Source organism: Patella vulgata, chromosome 2 (genome assembly GCF_932274485.2).
Source record: "Patella vulgata chromosome 2, xgPatVulg1.2, whole genome shotgun sequence".
In the NCBI taxonomy this organism is placed as follows: Eukaryota; Metazoa; Mollusca; class Gastropoda; family Patellidae; genus Patella; species Patella vulgata.
The window spans coordinates 68,047,190-68,071,237 of record NC_065880.2 but is presented as its reverse complement, the minus strand read 5'-3'; the positions used below and the strand labels follow the sequence as shown (position 1 = coordinate 68,071,237).

General features: G+C 33.5%; 2 protein-coding genes across 5 annotated transcripts in view; one reads left to right on the top strand and one right to left on the bottom strand.

The window, feature by feature from the left end:
- LOC126811482 (protein mono-ADP-ribosyltransferase PARP14) overlaps positions 1-8,837 on the top strand; it is a 39,337-nt gene extending 30,500 nt beyond the window's left edge. For 2 of the 3 annotated variants that reach the window (XM_050537132.2, XM_050537133.2), the window contains exons 13-19: positions 174-358; positions 540-941; positions 1,552-1,727; positions 2,886-2,942; positions 4,400-4,521; positions 4,827-4,966; positions 6,503-8,837. In XM_050537132.2, coding sequence (XP_050393089.2) covers positions 174-358; positions 540-941; positions 1,552-1,727; positions 2,886-2,942; positions 4,400-4,521; positions 4,827-4,966; positions 6,503-6,664 — 1,244 coding nt within the window. In that variant the 3' untranslated portion in view covers positions 6,665-8,837. Of the gene's footprint in view, positions 1-173; positions 359-539; positions 942-1,551; positions 1,728-2,885; positions 2,943-4,399; positions 4,522-4,826; positions 4,967-5,000; positions 5,135-6,502 lie in introns of all 3 variants that reach the window. The other variant, XM_050537134.2, reaches the window with a different exon arrangement.
- An 897-nt stretch (positions 8,838-9,734) lies between these two features.
- The window catches only part of LOC126811483 (AT-rich interactive domain-containing protein 2), a 36,131-nt gene continuing 21,817 nt past the window's right edge, over positions 9,735-24,048 (bottom strand). Inside the window, exons 7-20 of one of the 2 annotated variants that reach the window (XM_050537138.2) lie at positions 23,394-23,466; positions 23,181-23,260; positions 22,692-22,768; positions 21,706-21,787; positions 20,985-21,081; positions 20,479-20,688; positions 19,974-20,250; positions 19,034-19,168; positions 18,675-18,793; positions 14,923-17,176; positions 13,803-13,938; positions 13,013-13,267; positions 12,471-12,562; positions 9,735-10,390 (exon numbers count right to left, since the gene is read on the bottom strand). In XM_050537138.2, coding sequence (XP_050393095.1) covers positions 10,285-10,390; positions 12,471-12,562; positions 13,013-13,267; positions 13,803-13,938; positions 14,923-17,176; positions 18,675-18,793; positions 19,034-19,168; positions 19,974-20,250; positions 20,479-20,688; positions 20,985-21,081; positions 21,706-21,787; positions 22,692-22,768; positions 23,181-23,260; positions 23,394-23,466 — 3,993 coding nt within the window. In that variant the 3' untranslated portion in view covers positions 9,735-10,284. The remainder of the gene's footprint in view (positions 10,391-12,470; positions 12,563-13,012; positions 13,268-13,802; positions 13,939-14,922; positions 17,177-18,674; positions 18,794-19,033; positions 19,169-19,973; positions 20,251-20,478; positions 20,689-20,984; positions 21,082-21,705; positions 21,788-22,691; positions 22,769-23,180; positions 23,261-23,393; positions 23,467-24,048) is intronic. The other variant, XM_050537139.2, reaches the window with a different exon arrangement.

Genomic DNA, 24,048 nt, shown 5'->3' with positions numbered 1-24,048 from the left:
AGAAGTAGTATTTAATCAATCAAAGACTATAGAAACTTTATTTTTGTAAAGAACAAAAAAATACAGGAGGGTATGACGGACCTGCACCACCCCATAATTTTTCCACTCTTTAAGATGTTTTTAAAAAATAAAATTGTTTATTTAATTACAATTCCATTTATAATTGTTGATAGAAAACACAAAAGAACCAAGACAAAAGAAATATAATGATGAGGTGATGTTAACTATATATGCTGAAAATGAGAAACAGATGGAAGTTGTGAAGGAGAAGTTATATGATAGAATAAATGGGGAAATTGAAGAAAAGAGCATATCAGAATGTAATAAAAAAAAGTTGGATAAACTAAAAAAACATCAGGTAAGTGACAGTGTATTTTTGAATAGAAAGTGACTTTCATAGCTAATATTGTGTCAGAAGGGAGTCAAGCATTAAAATAGCAGTAACTGGTAAACTGTTATCTTGGTTTTGGTGCAGTTTGTCATAGTGGAATGAAACCTGGGTGGAGATTAGTTAGTAAACTTTCATCTTTGTTTTGTAGATAGACGAACTAAAAGAGATAGCTCATACATTTCATGTTAAATTAAAACATGATAAGTCCAACAATACAATGACCATAAAAGGACTTTCCAAACAAGTGAGTGATTGCTTACCTCAGGTAAATGACAAAATTCAGTCGTGGACTTCAGTAGAACGGCAGAAAATAGAGAGACAGATGATAAACAAATTTGTTGACTGGGAATACGAAGAAACACCTGGCGGAAGGCGCCGTTCATTTGGACCAGGAATAACAAGTAAATTAGAAAAAGCTCTTATAGATAGAGAAAGGAAGGTAACTTTTACTGATCATCGAGATCGTAAATATACAGTTGATTTAAAGGAGATGACGGAATATCGGGATGGAGGATCACATAAACCAGTTAAAGTTTTTCGTAATGAAAAGGTAAGTATTTGTAATCAGAGTATTTTTACATCAGTCTTATTATATTGGTACGAAGAGAATATGGTTTATAATTTGTACACTCGCAATCAGATATGTTTTTATGGGATTGTTATATTGATCAGGGTTTTTAACCCTTTTGGGCAAATATTTGTAATAAATAGTCAGCAATTAAAGACAACATCGTCTTGTGTATGCAATGAATTCTCCTCCGACTTCGCACCTGTTGCTAGGTACCGAGAAGTATAAGTCACATGACACAAACACGACTTCCTTTGATCGATTTTTTTATAGCAGGGGTATTACTTGGCAATTACAATGTTTTGAGAAGGATTTGAAGCAAAATTATGATAAATTAATTAGTTTGAATATGTTTTTAGTATATCATCAAATCACCCAGTTTGTACGTGGGAATGTATCTTTAATGGATTTCAAATAAAGTCTGTCGCCCCTATCAGAGTGGTGCTGGGGAAATCTTAAAGGGTCCTTTCAGTTGGTATTAAAATAAAAACTATGACAGATTGCAATTTTCAATTAGTGTATAACAAAATATTAGTTATAAAACATAGGTTTTTATTGATTTGAGTATATAAAACGACTTACTGTATTTTAGTTATCTGTAAAAGGAGGACATAAGCTTTTAAAGGGTGAAGAAGATGCATTAAAAGGTACAAAGACAGTTTATTTTACTCTGGTTCCTAAACGATCATATGATGACAGTAGACCAGAAGAGTACCATTTTAGGGTGGCAGAATCACAATTTGGCCGTCTTATTGGAACCAATGGAAAGTAAGTATAAGGATTAATATAACATATTTGGAAACTGAAAATACCCAGGGCCCTTATTCACGAAAACTTAAACTAAGATACAATCGAAATTTTAAGAAATAGTGCAATTCGATTGGTTGACCAGTAAAATCAATTTGCATATATCCAATAAAGTGGCAGTATTTCTTAAAATTTCGGTTGTAACTTAGTTTAAGTTTTCGTGAATAAGGGCCCCGATCTTTATTCTGGGAACTGCTTGCTATTTGGTTTTGAAGAAAAAACAGTGAATTCTCAATTCATTAGTTGAAGCCAACAGCCATGTTTAATTACTTGACTGTTGTTCAGAAAGTTGTTAAACCACTGTCCAGAAAACAACCAATACTGCATCACACACTGTTACTAGTTGTTTCTAAATGATACACTCCAAACTGAACAGTTGCAAGTTAGCTGCTTATTCACAATACTAAATGCTTGTATTCTAAACAAATTTTGCAACTATTTAAGAATCAGTCTACTGATTAAACAATTCAACATAGAGATAGTAAGTTGATAAACCATTGCATTTTCAAAAAAACTAAACAGTAACCAGTCTCGTCTCAGGAGTCCTGTGATCTGTCAAGAAGAATGACCGAGAATCAGGAATAAAATATAATCTGTACTAAGGGTGTCATTTCAAAATTGTGCTCATCTGACATTTATAATCGGATTAATAGAGGCCAGAATTAGGTCACCAGAAATCGTCAGCTTCAGGAAATGTGGTCAGTAAGCTTCCATTCCCTTTTTTAATTGACTTCAACTACAAATATTTTTTATGTTATGTAGCATTATCGTGTTCTGAATTTATGTACACAAGTATAGGTGCACCTCATATATTTTGTGAATAGTTACTGGTATAATCGACATGAAAGACATTTCCAAACATCAACGTCCTGTGCAACCATCTCAATCACCCCAGAAGTGACTGGCTGTATACTTGATGAAATTATTGTGGCTAGTGATCATCACAATTAGCAAGTCACTCATATAATGGAAGGGTATTTTAATTTGAGATTTTCAAATGGACTATTTAGTAACATTTTAACTTTTGATTTATATACTTAGATCGACTTTTATTGCAGTGATCTGTGAAATCTGGGACTGCTCCTTTAAACCATGTTTCTATGTTAAATTTGATTTTAGGTATTCCGTTACAAAAGTGGAATACGTTGTCAATCCAGTTCTGAAAAAAAAGTTTGCGTAAGTACCGTTTAAGTTTAATTTCACATACTAAAATAAATTACCTGACCAATTGTACAGTCTCTGTTACTTGTCCTTACCGAAATCAAACCCAGGTCTTATGGGTTACAGAGTCCAGCCTTACTGGCTCAAATTTATTAGAACTTGCATATGATTAATAAGTCAGTAAATTATTAGTCCTAATAATAAAAAAATTCCCACCTCTACATTACCCCTAAAAAAAAACCCTTAAAAAAACCGGAGTAATTTCCAATTGAGCTCATCTTTTCAAACAGAGGACTTCATATATTTCTTTGTTTTAGATCCAAATTTTTTTCTTTAAAAAATCTGATTCTTGAAAGGTAAATTTTAGTAGGTCCAATCATGTTTAAATTTTTTTATTCTCGATATTTTTATACGCCCACATTTTCAAGTGGACTTATATTGTCGTCGCTCCTGTCTGTTGCGACCACCACAATTTGAAATATAGGTTTATCTCCAAAAGTTTCTCTCGATATTAGCATGTATCGGACCGTAACTTATGGATTATGGCCCTTGATGTACACTCTAGGTCACAATATTTATCCGATTTTGATGAAATGTATGTTAACCCAAAGATCTTTGATCCTTTCGACATTCATGCAGATCGGACCATAACTTCCTGGATTATGGCCCCTGATTGTACGAAAAATTTAGTTTTTAGCTTGTGTTCCTCTGGAGATGACACAATTTTTATCTGATTTAAAAAACGTTCGAATATATCACTGTTACACCATTTTGGAGGTTGAGTTCGAATTCCGGGAAAATTGAAACGAAACTGTCTGACAAAATGGCTGCTTCTTGTACGCAAATAGTGTAAAAGTATGTAATACAAAGGTTGTAGACCCTCTAGAGGTCACAATTTGTATCCGATTTTGATGAAACTTAAAATGTATGTTTATATCCCAAAGATCTCAGTTCCTTTTGATATTCGCATATTTCAGACCATAACTTACTGAATTATGGCCCTTGATTGTACGAAAATTTATGTTTTTACTTTAGTTTGTTGACTATTCATCTCTTGCTAAATGTGGGTGTATCTTGCATGACAACCGCTGGTTTAAAAATTTTGTTCTCGACATATTGGTGTGTGTGTGTGTGTGTGTGTGTGTGGGGGGCGATTTCTTGATTGTACGTAACAAGGCGTAGGGTAGCCTGTTTAATCTGGTGGGTTTTCTTGTGGTGGTACGGTTTCCTCCCACTGCTAAAAACACCTACGTGCAAATGAACTATTGAAGTAAAATTGAACCATATGTTAGTCCGGAAATGACCTAGTTTGTGTTTTAGTGGATGTTAAACCCCATTCCTCTCTCTCTCTTACTCTTCCAACCCATTGTCATTACAAAATACATAGTATTATTAACAAAAACAACTATTATACCACTACTTTGATATTTTTTGCCTACAATTTTAATATCTTATACATTATGTGATAATAGAGAAGCTAAACAACAACTGAAGAAATTACGTGGAGATGGCAGTGCTCTTCCAGTTCTGGCATTTCATGGCACTGCTGAAGCTAATATTCAGCCTATCTGTGAAAATGGATTTAAAAAGCTAGGTAAAAGTTTCATATTATTTTAGTAATATTATAAAATATGTGTTTAGATTGAATAGTATAATAGCTAGTTTGGAAAATAGTGTCGGACATGTCTGGAGTATACGGGCGAAATCCCATCTCTGATATAATATCACAAATTTCAGCTTTCCTTATTTATACAGAGATTTCTTGAAATACCTATCCTACTCTCAGATTTTCATAACTTTACCTATCAATGTTTGTATTTGTTTCTATGGCATCCCATGTAAATAGAAGCTGACCATCAAACCATACCCCTGTTTACAGACGATTAAACAATTTTCCAGGAGATCCTGACTTTAAGCAAGCATCGAGTGGTAAACAGTGGTATGGAGATGGTGTTTATTTTAGTGAATATCCCGATTATTCAATGGGTTATATAAGGGGATCTACCAGATTATTATTATGTCAAGTTTTACTTGGAAAGGTAGGACCTGTTATTATTTAATTTATTGTTTCAGGTGATTCTGGCTTTAAACAAACACATGGCAGTAAATATGGCAATGGTATTTATTTTAGTGAATATCCAACGTATTCAATGGGTTATATTCAAGGTGCTACAAAGCTTTTATTGTGCCAGGTATTACTTGGAAAGGTGTGTCTAATTTTCCTAATATACCATTTCCATGCATTTTTATTTAAGCCATGGTAATTATTTTATGACCACATTTTCATGTGGACGTATATTGTCGCCGTCTGTCCACGATTTCTTTGTGGACACTTTTCAGGTCACCATTTTGATGAAACTTGAAATACATGTTTATAACCCAGAGATCTTGGTTCCTTTAAATAGTTGCACATATTGGATAGTACTTCCTGAATTATGGCCCTGATTGTACGAAAAATGACGTTTTTAGCTTGTGGCCCCTCTAGAAGTACCAATTTTTATCTGATTTAAAAAAACATTCGAATATGTCACTGCTACACTGTAATGTCGGTTGAGTTTGATTGTATGAAAATTAGACCAAAACTGTATTATGGCCCTGATTGTTCGAAAAATTGCATTTTTAGCTTGTGGACCCGCTAGAAGTCATAATTTGTATTCAATTTTGAAAACGTTTAAATATGTCACTGTTACACATCAATGAAGTTAAGTTCGAATTTCGTAAAAAGCTGACCAAAGCTGCCAGAGAAAATGTCCGCTCCTTGTACGCAAATAGTGTAAACGTATGTCATACCGAGGTTGTAGACACAGTTTTTATCCGATTTTGATGAAACTTGAAATGTATGTTTCAGAGAAAATGTCCGCTCCTTGTATGCAAATAGTGTAAACGTATGTCATACCGAGGTTGTAGACACAGTTTTTATCCGATTTTGATGAAACTTGAAATGTATGTTTATAATCCAAAGATTTTTGTTCCTTTCGATATTTGTGCCTTGTAATAAAAATCACAATTTTAGCTTATGAACCGTCTAGAGGTCACAATTTTTATCTGATTTTAAAAGGTTTTACAAATATCATCGTTACACGTTAATGATGGATGAGTTCAAATTTCGTGAAAATCGGATCAAAACTGCCTGACAAAATGGCCGCTCCTAGTAGGCCTACGCAAATAGTGTAAAAGTATGTAATACTAAAGTTGTGGAGTGTGGACCCTCTAGCGGTTACAATTTTTATCTGATTTTGATGAAACTTAAAATATGTTTATATTCCGAAGATCTAGGTTCCTTATATAGGACCGTAACTTCCTGGATTATGGCCCCTGATTGTACAAGAAAAATCACTTCTTTTTTTTAGCTTGTTCTCTGTCCATCTCTTACAAAATGTGGGCATATCTTGCATGGCAACTGCTTGTAAATATTTCTGATAATTACTTCAGTCCTGAAATGGCCTAGTTTGTGTCAAGTGGACATTAAACCCCATTTCTCTCATGGGTTGTTGCCCTTGATCAGATTTTAGTGTTGACATAACCGGTATGACTATGTAACTAGTAAATTTTTTACATTTTTTTTTTCATTTTAGTCTTATACCTGTACATCTTTACGAAGCAGTTCTCAAGTTGAACCAGGGTATGATTCACACATTTCAGCTGACAAGAAAGAGTTGGTTGTATTTGATACAAATAGAATATTACCGTCTTATATTGTACATTATGGTGGTAAAATTAATGAATATAAATTTTAAGTGTTGATTATGTATATTGAATATACAATGTTATGTGTTATATTGTACATTAAAACCAGTAAAACCAGTGAACATACATTGTCTAATTAATTTCAAAATATATGAAGGTTTTCAGTTAGTTTCCCCCAATAAAATCTGCTTGCAATATTGTTGTAATGTTTGACAGCTAATGTGTGCATAACTAAACTGTTATTAACTTTATAATCTAAGAAATATGAGTAAAATGAGATGTAACTACTGATGCCATGTTCATGCCTAGAAATTTTATAATTATAATAAAGAACATCGGTGAAGATAGTGCCATGTCAATGTCTGTGATAAAATATGAATCAAGTAAAGGTAAAATTCCACATCGGCTGTGATTTTATTAAGGAGTTAATTGGTCCACAGTCTACATTTCTTTACAAGTGTTTTTACTTTGAAAGAATGAATGCATTGTTTACTTATTAGTAGAGTAGGTTGATTAAATGTGATTTAAAATCTCATTTCCTTTATAAATTAAGCCATATCTGTGGTAAGCTTTTACTTAAAACCTAATTGTCCCCCGCCTTTCATATTTTTTATTTGTTACTATCAATTGTTATTGTTGCAGTTTTATGGGAAAATTTATATTTGTTATTTATATTTGTTGCTATTGCTTTAATTGTTTTTTTATGACTAACGAAAAGACAATATGAAAATTGTTCAGTCATTGTGGGGCCATAATTTAACAAGGAAAGCCCTTATCTGTAGCACATAACAGTAGTTAAGCAATTTTTGTTAGTCATATTTTGAACCTAAATTTTTTTGAGAAGGACAATCTAATTCTTTACATGTTGAAAAGTTATTAAATTGGTATACATTAAAGCACTTTTATCAACACTCAACCTTTAATATCTGTGATTGCTTTTTATATGTCCACATTTTCATTTGGACCTATATTGTTGTTGCGCCCATCCGTTCACAATTTGTTTGTGGACACTCTACAGGTCACAATTTTCATTCAATTTTGACTAAACTTAAAATATAGGTCTATCTCCCAAAGATCTTCGTTCCTTTCGATATTGGCATATATCGAACCATAACTTCATGGATTATGGCCCCTGATTGTATGAAAAATCATGTTTTTAGCTTGTGGACACTCTAAAAGGTCACAATTTTCATCTGATTTTGATGAAACTTGAAATGCATGTTTATAACCCAAAGATCTTGGTTCCTTTCAATATTTGCGCATATCGGATTGTAACTTTCTGAATTATTGCCCCTGATTGTAAGAAAATCACGTTTTTAGCTCGTGGTCCCTCTAGAGGTCACAATTAATATCTGACTTAAAAAAACATTTGAATATATCACTGTTACACTGTAATGACACTTGAGTTCGAAGGTCACAATTTTGATGAAACTTGAAATACATGTTTATAACCCAAAGATCTGGGTTCCTTTCGATATATCGGATCATAACTTCCTGAATTATGGCCCTTGATTGTACGAAATATCATGTTTTCAGCTTGTGGTCCCTCTAGAGGTCACAATTTTTATCTGATTTAAAAAAAAACATTGGAATATATCACCGTTACATCCTAATGATCCGGAATAATTATATCACCGTTACATCCTAATGATCTGGACAAAATGGCCACCCCTCATCCGCAAGTAGTGTAAATATATGGTATATCAAGGTTGTGGACCCTCTATTAGAAGTCAGAATATTGATCCTATTTTGATGAAAAACGAAGAAATATATCTTCATAACCTAAAGATCTTGGTTCCTGTCGATATTCACGCATATTAATATCGGATCATAACTTCCTGAATTATGGCCCTTAATTGTACAAAAAATCGCTTTTTGTTTAGCTTGTTCTCTATCCATCTCTTGCAAAATGTGGGGATATCCTGCCTGGCAGCCGCTGGTTTATATTTGGCTTTAGCCCAGAGAATCCTTAAATTCAATACTGGTAAAATATCAATACTTATGTTATTGGCTGTATATATGCTTTGATGAAGTGTATAATGTAGTTGATGCTTTTATATTTTAATCTTGAATGAATTGGTTTGCATCCTTAACAAAGTTATTTTAAGTAAGATTACAATATTCTATTGATTGACAAATGTGATATATCACACTCAATTGAAAGTATGTCAATAAATGTATTTGAATTGAAGAAATGAATAAAAAATATTTTATTTATCTTTAGAGGTTATTCTCTATATTTTATGTGTGTATATTTAGTTGTTACAAACTAAGAAAATACCTTAGAAGCAGTAAATCAATATAATTATACAGGTATGGAATGACAATAATCTTAACTAATAATAGGGGGTTTTCACTGTTGATATTTTTCCAGAAAGTTGCAAACCTAGACATAAGTGTATTTGTTCTTATTGCAAAGAATTATCAGTGACTCCCGACTGCAGTGTTTAGCCTATAGATTTTTAGTCAGCAAGTTTGACGTCTTCAGAAGAGTAACAATCTACCAACCGAATTACTATCAGATACCTGCTATGGTTCAAACTATTTTACATTGAAAAGATTAGCTTCAAACCACAAAGAAAGGTGATTCACAAGTGGAATGGGTAATAATAATGAATACCTTCTGCAAACAAGAATAATTAGCAATGAGCCTATCGGTAATGTGCCATGCTCCAGACTAGTTTTGCAAAAGAACAGACCTGTGTGTTAGGTATAAAATGCCCCAAGTACCACATTAAGATGTGCTGTAATTAGTGCAGTATATTAAGCTGGTTCCAGAAATACGTACATGTACCATTTTTCTGTTCACTCCAACTAATGCTAACAGTGAAGTACAGTTAGTTTTTATTGTATCATACATGCTTTACTTAAAACGTCAAAGTAGCAAATTTATAAGTATAATGGTAGACCAACATGAATTAAACTTAGATATAACCATAGACTGGAATAGAGATAAAGTGTCTTATTAGCATTGAACTAGTCATTAGTCCACGGTCCTAAAAGCAAGACTATTTCAGAGTAAAATAAGAACTATGAGATGCAATGTCCACTTAATATCAGGTCATTTGGGGACTAAAATGATACATCTTTAAATTATTTCAATTATAAAAACACAGGATATTTAGCAGACAAAAATTTAATTTTAATTAAAATGAAGATTTATGAAACAATTTCATAAAAATTTGAAAAAGAAAAACCTGTGAAATATTACAACATATATGAAATTGTTCATGTTTTCTTTAAATACATTTAGATTGAAGACACTGAGTAAGAAATATGATAGTTTAAACATATTCTATATAATATATACCTCTAGCCATTTTCCTAGTTAACTACAGAACATACAAATACTGTCTCAAGGCAATTAGCATTATGAACAATTTAATGAAAAAATGCAAATAAATGACAATATGATACAAAATAATAAGATGAGAAGGATATTAACATGAAACTTAATCCGATGTTATTAATAATGAACTTAAGATTATTAACAGCAGTAGAAAAAGTTATAAAATGTAATAATTTATGCTGTATAAATAATATTATGATTAACAACCAGACACAATGGCATGGTATAAAAGACAAGTAAATGATATAAAAATGATAATGCCTGAGAGAGAGAAATGAATATGATGTACGTATGGACAGCCATGTTAATGTCTAATATTTGTCAATGTTGGTTTAATATCTCCCATAAACAGTTGGCAAGAGCAGTAGATGATTCAACAGCACTCATTGTTACATAACTTATTTGACCCTCTTTCTTTCTTATCAAACTGGAAAAAAAAAAAAAAAAAAAAAAAAAAAAAAAAAAAAAATCAAATGGATGTAAAGGTTATTAAAAGATGAATACTATACTATTCAAAAAAAGTAGGGGATATTTGATTTTTAAGTGTTATTAAAGTCACCTAATGAAACTGACGAAGAAACAAATGACAAAATGAAATGAAGTTCACATTCATCGATTTATTCCAAATGATCGTTAGACTAAGTAAGGCACAGACTGACCATTATAAGGGTAAAATTATACCCGGGGTCAAACAGCAAAGTTACCACAGCATCACAACCAAGTCAGTAACGGGTAAATCCTCCTCTGTTTGCCAAACAAGCATTGATCCGACGTGGCATACTCCTAATGAGACGTCTAAGGTCATTTTGGTCCAGATTGTCCCATTCCTGTTGCAACGCAGCAGCAAGTTCTTGGACATTGGCAGGACGTTGTTGACGTTGACGTAACCTCTGTCCAAGCATGTCCCAGACATGCTCGATGGGGGAGAGGTCGGGACTCAGTGCTGGCCAAGGTAATGTGGTGATGTTCTGTTGTTGGAGGTAACCTGTAATGATCCTGGCCCTGTGACATCTTGCGTTGTCATCCTGGAAGATGAAACGGCGCCATGACGTCGTGCGAACGGCACAACATGGACTGCCAAGATGTTTTCCCGATAGTACTGGCCTGTAACACGCCCTGCAACAACATGTAAAGCCGTTCTTCCAGCAACAGTGATGCCTCCCCACACCATAACAGAACCACCCCCAAATCGATCATGTCTGATGACGTTAACGTCTTGGAAGCGCTCGTTTAGACGACGCCACACCCTCCTACGTCTGTCCAAAAAATCAACAGTGAACCTTGACTCATCTGAAAACATCACATTGCTCCAGCGTCGATTATCCCAGTGTTGACGATCCCTACACCAACGACGTCTTGCCTGAATGTGATGATCTCTCAAACAAGGGATCACGCGAGGACGTCGGGCGCGAAGGTGACCCCTATGCAGTCGATTCCGAATCGTCTGGCCACTCACTCTCACACCAGTGTCTGTTTGAAGACGAGCGCTGATCTGATTTGCTGTGATGACACGATTTCTCAAGGCCAAGGTACGGATAAATCGATCCTGGGCTTGAGTTGTCGCCCTTGGTCGACCTGAGCGTGGTCTGTCCTGTACAGATTGTGTATCACGGTATCTGGACCATAGCCTGCTTATGACAGACTGAGAAACATTCATCGTCCGCGCCACAACCGCCTGTGTTGTGCCGATCTGTAGCATGCCAAGGGCACGTAACCTTTCATTTTGGGTAAGCCGACGCATATCAAAATTTGTTTTCTGGTCACTAAAACAATTAAACTGATGTTTCCACCCTGGAATTCAATGCCACAATGACTGTAACATTCAAAGTCAGAGTCGTGCAAATCTTGTGTTGGACCCCCATGATGATCCCAAGCATCACCTGCATTCCATGCGGTAGCTATTGGTGCGTTTGGGCGTCACATGTAACTGGAAATGTTTCTTCTGTTAGGTTCTATAGTGACTTTTTTCGTAGTCATTTGCATATTTTAGTATTATGCCCCCAAAATCAAATATCCCCTAATAGTATATTACTATAAAACCTTACTTTGTAAAATATTTTTATGAAAGTTATTGGAAAGACTCAATCTGACACAAGAATCATATCTACAATGATATAACTAAATGTTAGTCTTATATTCAGAGGCTTGTAATAAGTATAGAAGACAAATTAAGGGATTAATACAGAGCACTTTGTAATTCTTTGTGGATTAGTTAAAAAAAAAAAAACCTAAAATTTTTATGATTCGCTGTGACCTGACTGAGGTTTACATTTTATTTATTTGTGTTGATATGCTTGATAAGGATTTGTGAAATCTTGTCGCAGGTATGCAAAATTTAAGACAAATATAATATGTAACATATATCTCTGGACTATTCATTTTATTGTTGTGGTTTCCAAGGTATATAAGCAAATACCTTACTCTAAGTAGGTGAAAGCTTGAACATGATATTAATCAAACATGTTTTGTAAGTGATGATTGCTGTGTAATTCCTGTATTGTACATACCTCCTTCCTACTGGTGAATAGCGAGCTATGTTCCTGAGAATTAAAGCAGCAGTTAATCGGATGTGTTTTGTTACAGGTCCTTCCCCGGTGTCCTAAAATAAATAATACAATAAATAACCTTTCATTATTCAATTCATCCTGCTACTTCATAGTAGACCTTTATCATTTAAGTTAATACAATATTTTAATTTGTAACACAAAAATATTTTGTTTCAGGTGAAAATCATTTTCTTGTTATGTAATCTTTGTTTTAATATCATCCCAAAAATTAAGCCCAAAATTTGTGGTCAGTTCCTTTCACTTTATGACATTGATTGTCATTTAGATTTTCAAGGCTTTATCCACCCTAAAATGTACTCAATTAGATTACTGAAACTTTAACTAAGAAAACAAAATCAAAATATCAATATGGTTATATGTAGATAATCTCCTAGCTTGGATTCAATTCAATTGTAAAATCTAATGCCTAACAACTTGACTACTGTGGTCTACAAACATGAAAAGATTTGTTTTGCTTGAAGAAAATTATACAAATAGCTTACCAAAAACTCTTGAAATGGTGGTCGTACAAGAAATCGTTTGATGGCTTGCATGGCAGCATCATTAGGATAGACTAATGTTGAGTTTGTTGTACTTGCTGATGCTGTGGTAGTAGTAGTAATTGTTGTAGTTGGAGCTGGTGTACTAGGGGCAGGAGGAGTAGGTGTGGGGGCAGGTTTTTTAAGGACTACTGTCTGATGAGGTTGTAACCTTTTAGCTGACCTTGCCCTTAAAGCACTATCAGAACAATGAAGATCCTAAATACAAAAAAAATAAATAAATTATTGTTACATTTGTATGTTTTTTTTACAGGCTAGTTCAGATAGTTTTTCATTTTAGCTCTATACTGATTTTCATTATACCGACCATCTTTTGATGCATATAGACTCATTATATCACACTGTACATCCATAAATGATCACCCCAGATGTAATGTTATAATTGTATGATCAACTTTTGTTTAAACTGTGTATGCTGTCCTTAGTGGATGCAATGATACAATAAAATCTTATCTTAAGATTATCTTATAACATACCCAACAGGTTGTGTAGGTTTGAGGGGGGAGGGGGATACATTTATACATGCAATAGACAGTACTTTCAGTCAAAAAACTCCACAACATAATGGGACAAAAGTAGTTTTTGGTCAATATTTATTCATAAATTTAGCCCCCCCCCCCCCCCCCCAATCATGTAGAGCCTTGTGTATTTGTAAAACCCCTTAGTACTAATAATACTGTGTACAAATATTAGTTCTTCTCAATACTGGTTATAATCTAATTAATTAACAAACCTGTAAATGTGTTATAAGTGACCAGCGTTGTCGTTTGATTGGTTGACAATGTGCCCACTGACACATACCATCACTACCAACAAGTGTATGAGTTTTAACAACGTGACAAAATACAGATCTAGCATTCTCAAAACACCTGAAAAATATCACAAAAATTTATTTACACTTGAGGCATAGGTAAGATTAGATTAAGAACTGACAGTTCTCGCTATATAGTTAAAAAATAGGTAATGAAAACAGAATATGCTGAAAATTTCAGTCAAATTGCTTCACCCTGAACAGAGTTATTAGCGATTCAATTTTAGGCTAGCCTCGAACGTCATTACTAACTTTAGTGCGATAATAAACAAAGTCTCAATTATCCATTTTTAGGTTAAATTATCCATCACAAAATATGTATTCAAATCCACTAAACATCGCAGGCTAACGATGTCAACAAGTGTTGATTATGGTCTAGATAAGTTAATTAATGTCTAATTAATAATGTCAATAACATTTCAGGCCTAAAGAAAGAGCTGCAATAAGCAGATTTCACTCTTGCTTCTAACCTTTTAAGGGTAAACTCAGATCTTCACTTCTAGACTATGTTATTGGGTAACTAAAGTCATTTATCATTTTAAGAAGCCCAAGTCCTTGATCATGTTAAAAGTCCCTGATCTTATTTTGGGGGATTTTTAATTGCTTGCAAACTACAATATTGTGAAAGTTGAATCTTTAACATCTCAGTCCAAAAATGGTTCAATTCTGTTCTGTTTTTACAAAGTTGTGATGAATTGAAAATTTGTCAACATTTGGCCTCTAATTGTGACATGGTCTAAAGAGGCCAGCATAACCAAAATTAGTCTCTAATTATATAATCTTTTAATGGGCCTATTTTTTTATTTTTTTATCCAGTTTAATTCAAGCCAGGAGATTATTAACCTTTCATATTTTGATATCTTAATTACATCTTAAATAATGTATTGTAAAATAATTATTAACAATCTGTTACTTTACTCAAATATCAGAAAATCCTGCTGCACACGTTATACTTTATGCAATAAGCAATGTAAAATAATGTTAAAATCTTTAACTGCATGCAGTAACAGTAGAAGATAAAATATATAATAAATCTATTTACCTATTGCATCCAGCCCATTCACACATAAAATCAACAACTTGTACAGGTACTGAGATTGTTTTACATTCCTGGTTAATGTTGATACTATTACCAGTTGTACTTCTACTACGTTTTCTACACTTCGCTTTCTTCTCACTAACATTAATTGGTGATGCTTTCTCTACTACTGTACTTATAGTAGTAGGCTGAGCAATGTTTATACATACAGGAATGGAATGTTTTTCTGGGACAGATTCTGCTGTTGAAGAGGCAAAACTGTCTGAGCTTAGTTCACTGTCGCGTGATGTTTCTGGAGTAGGTACATGTCGAGTGGTATCACAGACTCGTTTCTCACCCAGTATCGATTGTATTTTGATAATGGGCGGGGAAACTTCTGCATTAATTATAACACTGGTGACTACTGTTGAAGCTAGTTTATCTGTTTGATCAAACAGTTTATTTACGGGTTTGTCTGATTTGACAGCACTTGATAACTCGACACTACCATTTAACTCACGGTGATTTTCTAAACTTTCTTTACAGATAGTATTATTTATTCTACCACACTCCTGGTTAGATTTATCATTTCCAACCTTTTCTTCAACATGGTCACCATTACCTATATGGTGCGAGATTCCATTCATTTTACTGGCTTTCTCGACCAGTTTTGTAATTTGTTCTTTTGGAAAAGTTTTTACAGATTTATCACCAACTAAAGAGTCCATTGAATCATCAGATATTCCATTGATGAGACCACTTTGAATATTATTTAAATAGATAGGAGACGGAGGCAGGTCACAATCACCCATAGGGGAAGCATTGTTACCATTCACAAGTTTAGCATTTGTTTGACAATTGTTTATTTTCACATCATTAGAGTCACTAGACTTTGTTTTATCTTGTGTATTAACAGTAGGATCTACTGACGTATTATTATTTAATAACTTATTACCAAGCACTTCTTTGTCCCTTATATTTGGATTTCCATTCATTTTCACACATTTTTGAGTTTCACTAATATCTTGTATGTTTTCACTAGTTTTGTTCACATCTCCATCATTAGTTAAAGCCACATGTTTAGAATGAGTGTTTGTACCATTAGCTGGTAGTGTAATTAATGTTGTATTGTTTGTCACTAGAGGTAAGGATGTATTGTACGTGGATAAGGAAGAACTGTTAACAGGTTGATGATGATTATTAGATGATGTATTATTATACACTAGGGACGGAGATGATGTAGTTGCAGTAGAAGAACTAACACTATTATTTGTCTCTATTTCTTGCAAACCTTTGTTTTCAACTCGTTCTATAGTTGCCTCAGTTCCTTTACGCACAAAGTTTTTTGCTTTTTCTACCTCACCACACACCTCAAGGTCCAAGTTTTTTGATCTTGGAGATAATGCCCGTGGTGATGATGGACGTGGTGAACCTTGGGATTTAGATGATTTGGGCGAAACAGGACATAATTCAGAACTATTTCTGCGTTTTTGTGGGACATTCTGTAGACTAGATGTGGTATCGTCCGATGTTGTTGATGGCACTTGTGATGATGAAGGCTGGGTAGTATTTGTAGACAGAGATTCTACACTATGTGAAGATGTAGATGGTATTGCTGTAGTATTATGCTGATTTAACTCGGTTTGAGAGTGTAATAGTACTTCTGGCCCCGACTGATCAGAACTAGTTATAATTATATTATCTGGTAATTGTGCACCTTGCTGACTAGCTATACTAGAATTCTGTCGCCCAACCAAATTTTGACTAAGTTTTTTAGCCAAAAGGCTTTTGATTAAATTTGTATCAGTTGATTTGTGAAATGAATCTTGATCTAGAAGCAGAGCAGCTGTTTTCATTACCACATTACTATCTGTTTGTAAAGCATTATGAATAGATGGAAATTGTACATTGGTTTGTTGAATGGATGGTTTGGGAGCTATCTTCTGGCGTTTAACTGATGGTGAACCTGGGACTTGCGAGTTATCAGGAGTTCCTGGAGGTCTGGGACCTTGAGTTATGACCACCGTGCTGCCTAGTTGAAGCTGTTTGGCTACCGGTTTTGGAGCGATGGTTCTTGGTGTTGTTGGTGTGTTTGGTGTTGTTTTATTGGGCGTTGTTCCTGAACCTGAATGAACAATTGGCTGATGTATAGGATGTTGTGGCGGTTCCATAAGCCGCTGCCTGAGAGTTGGGGTGGGGGTATTAGCTACCAGAGGAGATGAGTTAGATGCCTGAGCACCACTTGGTAAGTTCACACTCACACTTATGGACTTAGGCACTGAAAGCAAGAAACAAAAGAAATGTGCTACACAACACTAAAACTACTGTAACATTAAAACAACAAATTTATAGAAATAAATAAAATAAAAGTATTAGAAATCAATCAAACGGCACACTCAATTAATATAAATATTAAATGTAAGCTCATAATATAATTCTTTCATCTATTATGCAATTTGATACACATAGGGTTCAAGCACTGCAGTTTATGTATACACTAAAATCATGCTAGCTAAAGTGTCATTATTGTCATGACCGAGATCCCATCAATTTAAACAGATTTATTTATGCATCAAAATTAGCTCAATTCTACAATCTAGTCTTACTAGGATGATTAAAATTATTTCAATTAACTCGATTATGATTCTTCTACTGTACACAGTTCGTGTTAAAAGAAACAACATGAAATTATCTCCAAGTTTAGGACAAAGAGTAAAAAATGATTAATCCTCAAACATAGTTGTATAATCAATGATGTATAAGATCTCTTGTTTTAAAATGTATATCGCAGTCTATAGATTAGGGTGATCGAACATGGTCCCACTCACTCGAACAAAACCCAACCAGTGAAACTTTAACAAACCCCCATACCATTCAGACAAAACCCCATCATTTAATAAACTACAGATATAAAATCATGAATTTATTTTCTATGGGTTTTTGTCATGGATTAGTATCAATATTTAAGAAAGTTATGTGCTTTATTAAACAATATGCAGCTTTACATGCAAACAACATTCAATCATGCTATAAATAAACAACATCAAACAGTGATTTTAAATAAACCGTGCTTTCAACATATATAAAACACTGAAAATGGGGCAAGATAACTCCTGTTTCAACCAATATCTCAGGCAACTGGCTACAGGAAAATACAATCATTTCAATTTTATTTATATTATAACTATAAGTAAGCAAAGAAAGCTTGAAAAGTATAAAAAAAATATAAAACAAAAAAAATTCTTTATCATTTGTACTTAGCAGCTGTCATGGCCAATCCCAAGTGTCTCTTCCATTTTGAATTTCAATAAAATATTACTAAGTAATATCGATGAAGGAAGATCCATCGTGTTTGAACCAAATCGCACTGAATGTAAATTGACATACTCAATCAACTGAGCAACTCACTCTTTAAAACCCTAATAAACATACTTTCTATAATTCTTTGTTGGACAAAATGGTCTAAACTTATTTCATTTACAAGACATTTCTTGCATTCCAATATCGAGTCTAAAAATGAGCAAAAGTGTGACGAATTTGAGGTTCTTTTCCTGACAGTTGTTGCAGAGTATCAAAATCTTGCTCTTAGATGGACTTTCCAAGTTTAAAACTGGAATTTTGTATATTTACTAGAAATACTTTCATTGTTTTCAATGAAGGAATTAACAGAAGTGAAAATTTAGAAAGTACCTTTAAACCTAACATTTTTATAGCAATATGTTCAACCATCATATCTGGTAGTACTATTGTTTGTCTTGTTTAAAATCAGGTCTTACCTGGATTATTTAAATGAAATGGTTTAGGATTTGTACGTTTACTAAATCCTAAAAAACATATATCTTTATCTCCATTTGGCATTGTCATTGTCTTAATTTCTGTTTGGGGAAAAGCAACCCTAAAAATAAAAATAACTTATTATTCAATTATGTAACATAAAATAAACTGTGTTCTAATACTCGTACTCAAATAGAACTTTTTGTTAATGTTATCTGTTGGGCCAGGCTTGCCACGAAACATCTGTCATTAGAGTATGATGCACCATGTTTTTGCCCAACAGACTACTGTTGACAGGAAACTGGAAGGTTGTGACAAAGAATTCTTAATGTGCATGTTACAGTAGATAATCTCGACTTACCGAACTAACTGTGAGAACTCCGTTGATTGAAGTACGTTTGCAAGGGAAAATTTGTGACAAAATTGTAGGTAGTCTGTAAACAAGTCTATTTGGAAGGTTCTTCCACTTCGTCTGGGCTCATATGTTGCTCGGAACCTGTATCATAAAGAAAAAAATATATAACATTAGTCCATAACAGGGCTTCTACAGTCAAAATCAAATCAATCCAAGATCTTTGAGATATAAACATATATTTTAAGTTTCATGATAATCAGATAAAAATTGAGACTTCATGACCGTCCACAAGCTATGTGCCAAAATCAAGCCCATCCATGATCATTGGGATACAATATTTTCACAATTGGATAAAAATTATGATCGCTAGAGGATGTCCGGATGACATAGTATGTCCACATGAAAATATGGGAGTTCAAAAACTCCAATCTGTAGACAGATGGACAATGATGATGACAATATACACTACAGGAAATGTTGAATGTGAAAATGCCCATTTCGTTTAGTTCTAGTAACAAGATTTAATAAGTAAGAAAAGTAATTATTATCTACCACATATTCTTTAAGTGGCATTTAGCGATGAGGGAACAAATTAACAGAACACAGTTTTTATGAATTAATAAGAAACCATCTGCATGGATTAAGAATAACAGTAATAGAAATATTACCATCTGCATGGATTAATCCATGCAGATGGTTTCTTATTAATTTCATATATATTGTCCACAAGTTTACTAAATTGTCATTTGTGCTTGATAACGATAAGAGGATACTTGTCGAAACGTCGTGCTTTTAGAATAAACTAGTGATTGTATCCCATAAAAACTGTGTTCTGTTATCTACCACATGTTCTTATCACAAAATCTGAACTCTGACCTATCTGCAATATCAGTAATAAATGTCATTGCAAGTTTGCATGAATAAAATGTTTTAGATATAACCATACCAATTCATTGTTGTTGCTTCCATGTCATGAACCTGTATAAGGGGACCTTTACGAATTGAAGATTTGGCTGGTGTAGCCGATTTAGCTGGTGTAGATGGTGGTGTCTGATTGGAAGGATCGGCTGTAGCTGAAACTGTCACAGACGTGGCTTCTGCTACTTCTCCTTTTTCCCCTTTACGATCAGAAGGTGGAGGAACATATTCAACAACTTTAATACCAATCAATGAATTAGCACCAAAGGATTGGACATCTACCGTTATGAGGTCAATTAAAACATCTGAAAATATAAAACACATTGCCCCAATTACTGAAACAGTCATATCTTCACCTTTGTATTTCAGTAACAATGAGTGAAGATGTTACAAATGACAAGCCAAAAGAAGAGACAAGAACATTGCTTCATATCCTCTGCTCTTTCTATCTTCGTCTAATTTAATGTATAATGACTGGCTGCACTTGTAATTAATAAAATATGGGTTGTATCTATTAAAATATCTTAACTTACCAACTGCATTTCTAACTTGTGCTATTTTAGTGGTTGTTGTTTGTCCGAGTTCTGATAGTTGATATAAAGCTTCTAATGTATGTACAATAAGTTGTATATCATGTACTGTTAATAAACTGAACACATCTTCATAGTTCTTACATAATAATGTCTCTGTTAAACAACTTTCATTCTTTTCTACTTGACATAATTTACCTAATATTTCTAAAGCTGAAAAATAAACACAATAACAAACTTAGAAGTAGTCTAGTATCAATCATATAATATTACTGTAAATTTACCCTGTGGAAAGAAAAGCTATCTCATTATGCTATATTTAAATCATATAATAGTTGTAATTGCTGGGAAATAAAAGAATATTATAGACAGTGGCTCCACAATATACACCACCAAACAGAGAGTATTTTGATATTGGGGACCACAGACTAAATTACATTAAGATTAAGGCATAAAAAAGTTGTTCCCCCCCCCCCAACCTCTGAACATAAATATTACTATATATTTACCTCTAACTACTGTAAATTTATCATCTGAACAAAAAGATTTTGTAATAAAGTCAAGAATAAGTTTTGTTCTATGGTTTCCTATTGAATCAAACACCATCTGAAAATAAATACATTACATTACATATAGAATTTAAGCACAAATTAATATCTATATATGTGAAATTAAAGTGGGAGAATCCTGGAGAAATATCTTAGTTAGACAGGTAACTCAAGGCACAAATGAGACTAGTTTCATATTTTCTCTTGACTGGTCGATTTTATCTTTTAGAAATGGGGCATACACAGTATATAAATTTCTAGTGTTAAGATTAAAAGTTGACAAATATATATTTGGTGGGGAATGGTCTACAGAGGTTAAATACCTTCCAGTCCCAGGGGTGTTCAAATGTTCAAACGTGTGTGCTTTAGATCATAAGGCCTGTCATTGAGTCAATTACCGTGGTTTCAATCCCACACTTGAAAGTGACAAGGACGATCTAACCTTATGCGTTTTCTCCGGACCCCCGGTTTCCTCCAACTGCTTAAGACTCATATGTGTAAGCAAAGTTTTGAAATAAAATTACACTATATTTTAGTCTCAAAATAATCTAGTTTGCCCTTGTGGACAGTAAACCAAATTTCTCTACCTCTCCCCTCCAGCCCCAAGTATTTATAAAAGCAATACATGTAGCTGATTCAACATCATTTTCCTGTAGAAGGGTTAACTGACTGATCATCTTACCTGTGCTGCTAAATTTCCTAGTGTGTCTAAAGCAAGCTGTTTTAATGTACCATAGGTACTATGTACACAAAGCATTAAAAATCTAAAAAAAAAACATTAAAAAATATGAAATACGCCACAACATGCCAGAAGATTGGTTAAATATACAAACACATTCAAAAGTACCTTTATTTAAAGTAGGTAAGTCTCTAACTCAATATCATCCAGAGTCTTCGACATTAAAAACACAAATTATTTGTCAATTTAAATCAACATTGATGTTGTGATCTTACCGGGAAAAGGTGGGCTTCTGATATTCAATATTTATGACAAAATAAACATTTTACCATCGGTACACGAATCGTGTACCATAATGCATTTCAGCATTATTTGTAACAAGGGACTTGAAGAACGAGGCTAGATATTTTCCACAAGTCATGTCAAACGGTGGCGCCATATTATTATCTGAAGAGCATGCGCAATAAATACTATTGGTGTAGACTGGAATAACCAGACGCTGGAGATTGCCATTCAATTGAGACTTATGGCGTATTTCGCCGAACATATCGGATTTGAAATTAGAGTAAAAACGGAAACAATTCAATGTAAATTAGTTTATATACATCCATAATACATTATTATATACGTTGCGACCCATTTGTCTCAATTTCTAGGTCCCATATATTAGCGATTTAGCTCCTTTAAAAACAATTTGGTCCAAAAATTATTCAAATCAATCATATATAAATTAAGTTATGATAATTTATAGTTTACTTTGGTTTCTATTAATTTCAAACCAACTATCTTTTTGTGTCGTAGACATATAAAGTAATAATAAATCTGCTATCTTTTTCGTACAAGCACATTCTTCATGAAGGTTTTGAGCTTTACATAATATAGTCTTTACATTAAAAGATATATGTGAAGATCTCACTTCTTGTGCCAGTTGATATATTTCATATTTACCACGAATTAGTTATATAGTTTACACAAGAGTTTTTACTCACTTGAAAACAACAGCATTTGATGCCATTAATTTCTGGTTGATATCTTCAAATGATAAATTTCTTAAAAGTACAGCCAGCTAAAAATAAAAATTTATATAGAATTAATCAGTAAAGCCAGGAGTATTTGTGGCAATTAAAAATAAAAGACATATTGCTGGGGCACAGCTGTAGCATAGAGTCTTATTAGATCGATTTCCAGGTCTGTGATAACCCTAGTAATCTCATGATACTGTACTCAGTGTACTCATCTGATTGTTTAATATTTTTCATAGCACTGATCATCAATAATAATGGCATCTTGTCAACAGTCAGTAATATAAAATCAATCAAAGGCATATTTCTACACAAGACAAATCCCACCAGTGTGCAAATGGTATAGTTTTTACTGGGGTATGATAAAGTTTGAATGAAAAAAAACAAAACAAATCTAGTTTTATATACCAGAAGCTCTCTTAATAATAGAAAAATTCTAAAAACAAAATGAAATACCTGTGTGACACGTTGACCTTCTACACTATGAACACCTATGTCATTTCCCAGATGTAACACTTCATTTCCAACATCTTTTTCTAATAACAAATAAAATAAGATAAAGTGAACTTGAATCAAACTACTAAACTTTTTGTCTTAAACTGACTTATTTTATTCTTAGTAAAAGGGATACCAATTGTAAATTATATGGCCTTCTAAAGGAGAACTTACTTCGAGTGTATATGACATCATTCATGGTAATTAATTCTTTAATGGATTCATCTTGTACACTTTCATACCAAAACTGAAACAGAAATAAAAACATTTGATTTAATTCATCACAACACCTATTTGATTAAAAGCTCTACAAAGGATACAAATAATTCACATAATTCTTTTAAATTCGTCTTTAGAGTACCTACATAGTAACTACAGGTATAGTGCATGTGCCTAGGAGTAAGTACTCATTCATCATTGACTAGACAATCGATTAAACAGCTATTTCTACTATCATACTTTTGGTATACTACAGAGATACTTCTCTGTGTGTATATCATAGACTGAATATGCTGATTTGTTTACAAACAATAGACAGTCCTGTTCAGAAGTCTTAACAGTCAGGTTGATGTAACCCTAATAAACATCTACACCAAGTTTGAACATTCTAGCTCAATTAGAACTGTAGTTATCGAGTCCCAAAAAATGTGATGACCAGACAGGGATGAATCCTTTGTAATAAAAATAACATTAGTACTCTCACAGTAATGCAACCACACTTGGAAAATCATATGGAAACAACATAGCCCATCAAAGATAGGTTGCCAGGCAACGAAAATATACCCACAGCAGCTAAATCGTCCTAGCGGTCGGCGAGGGTTGTCGCATA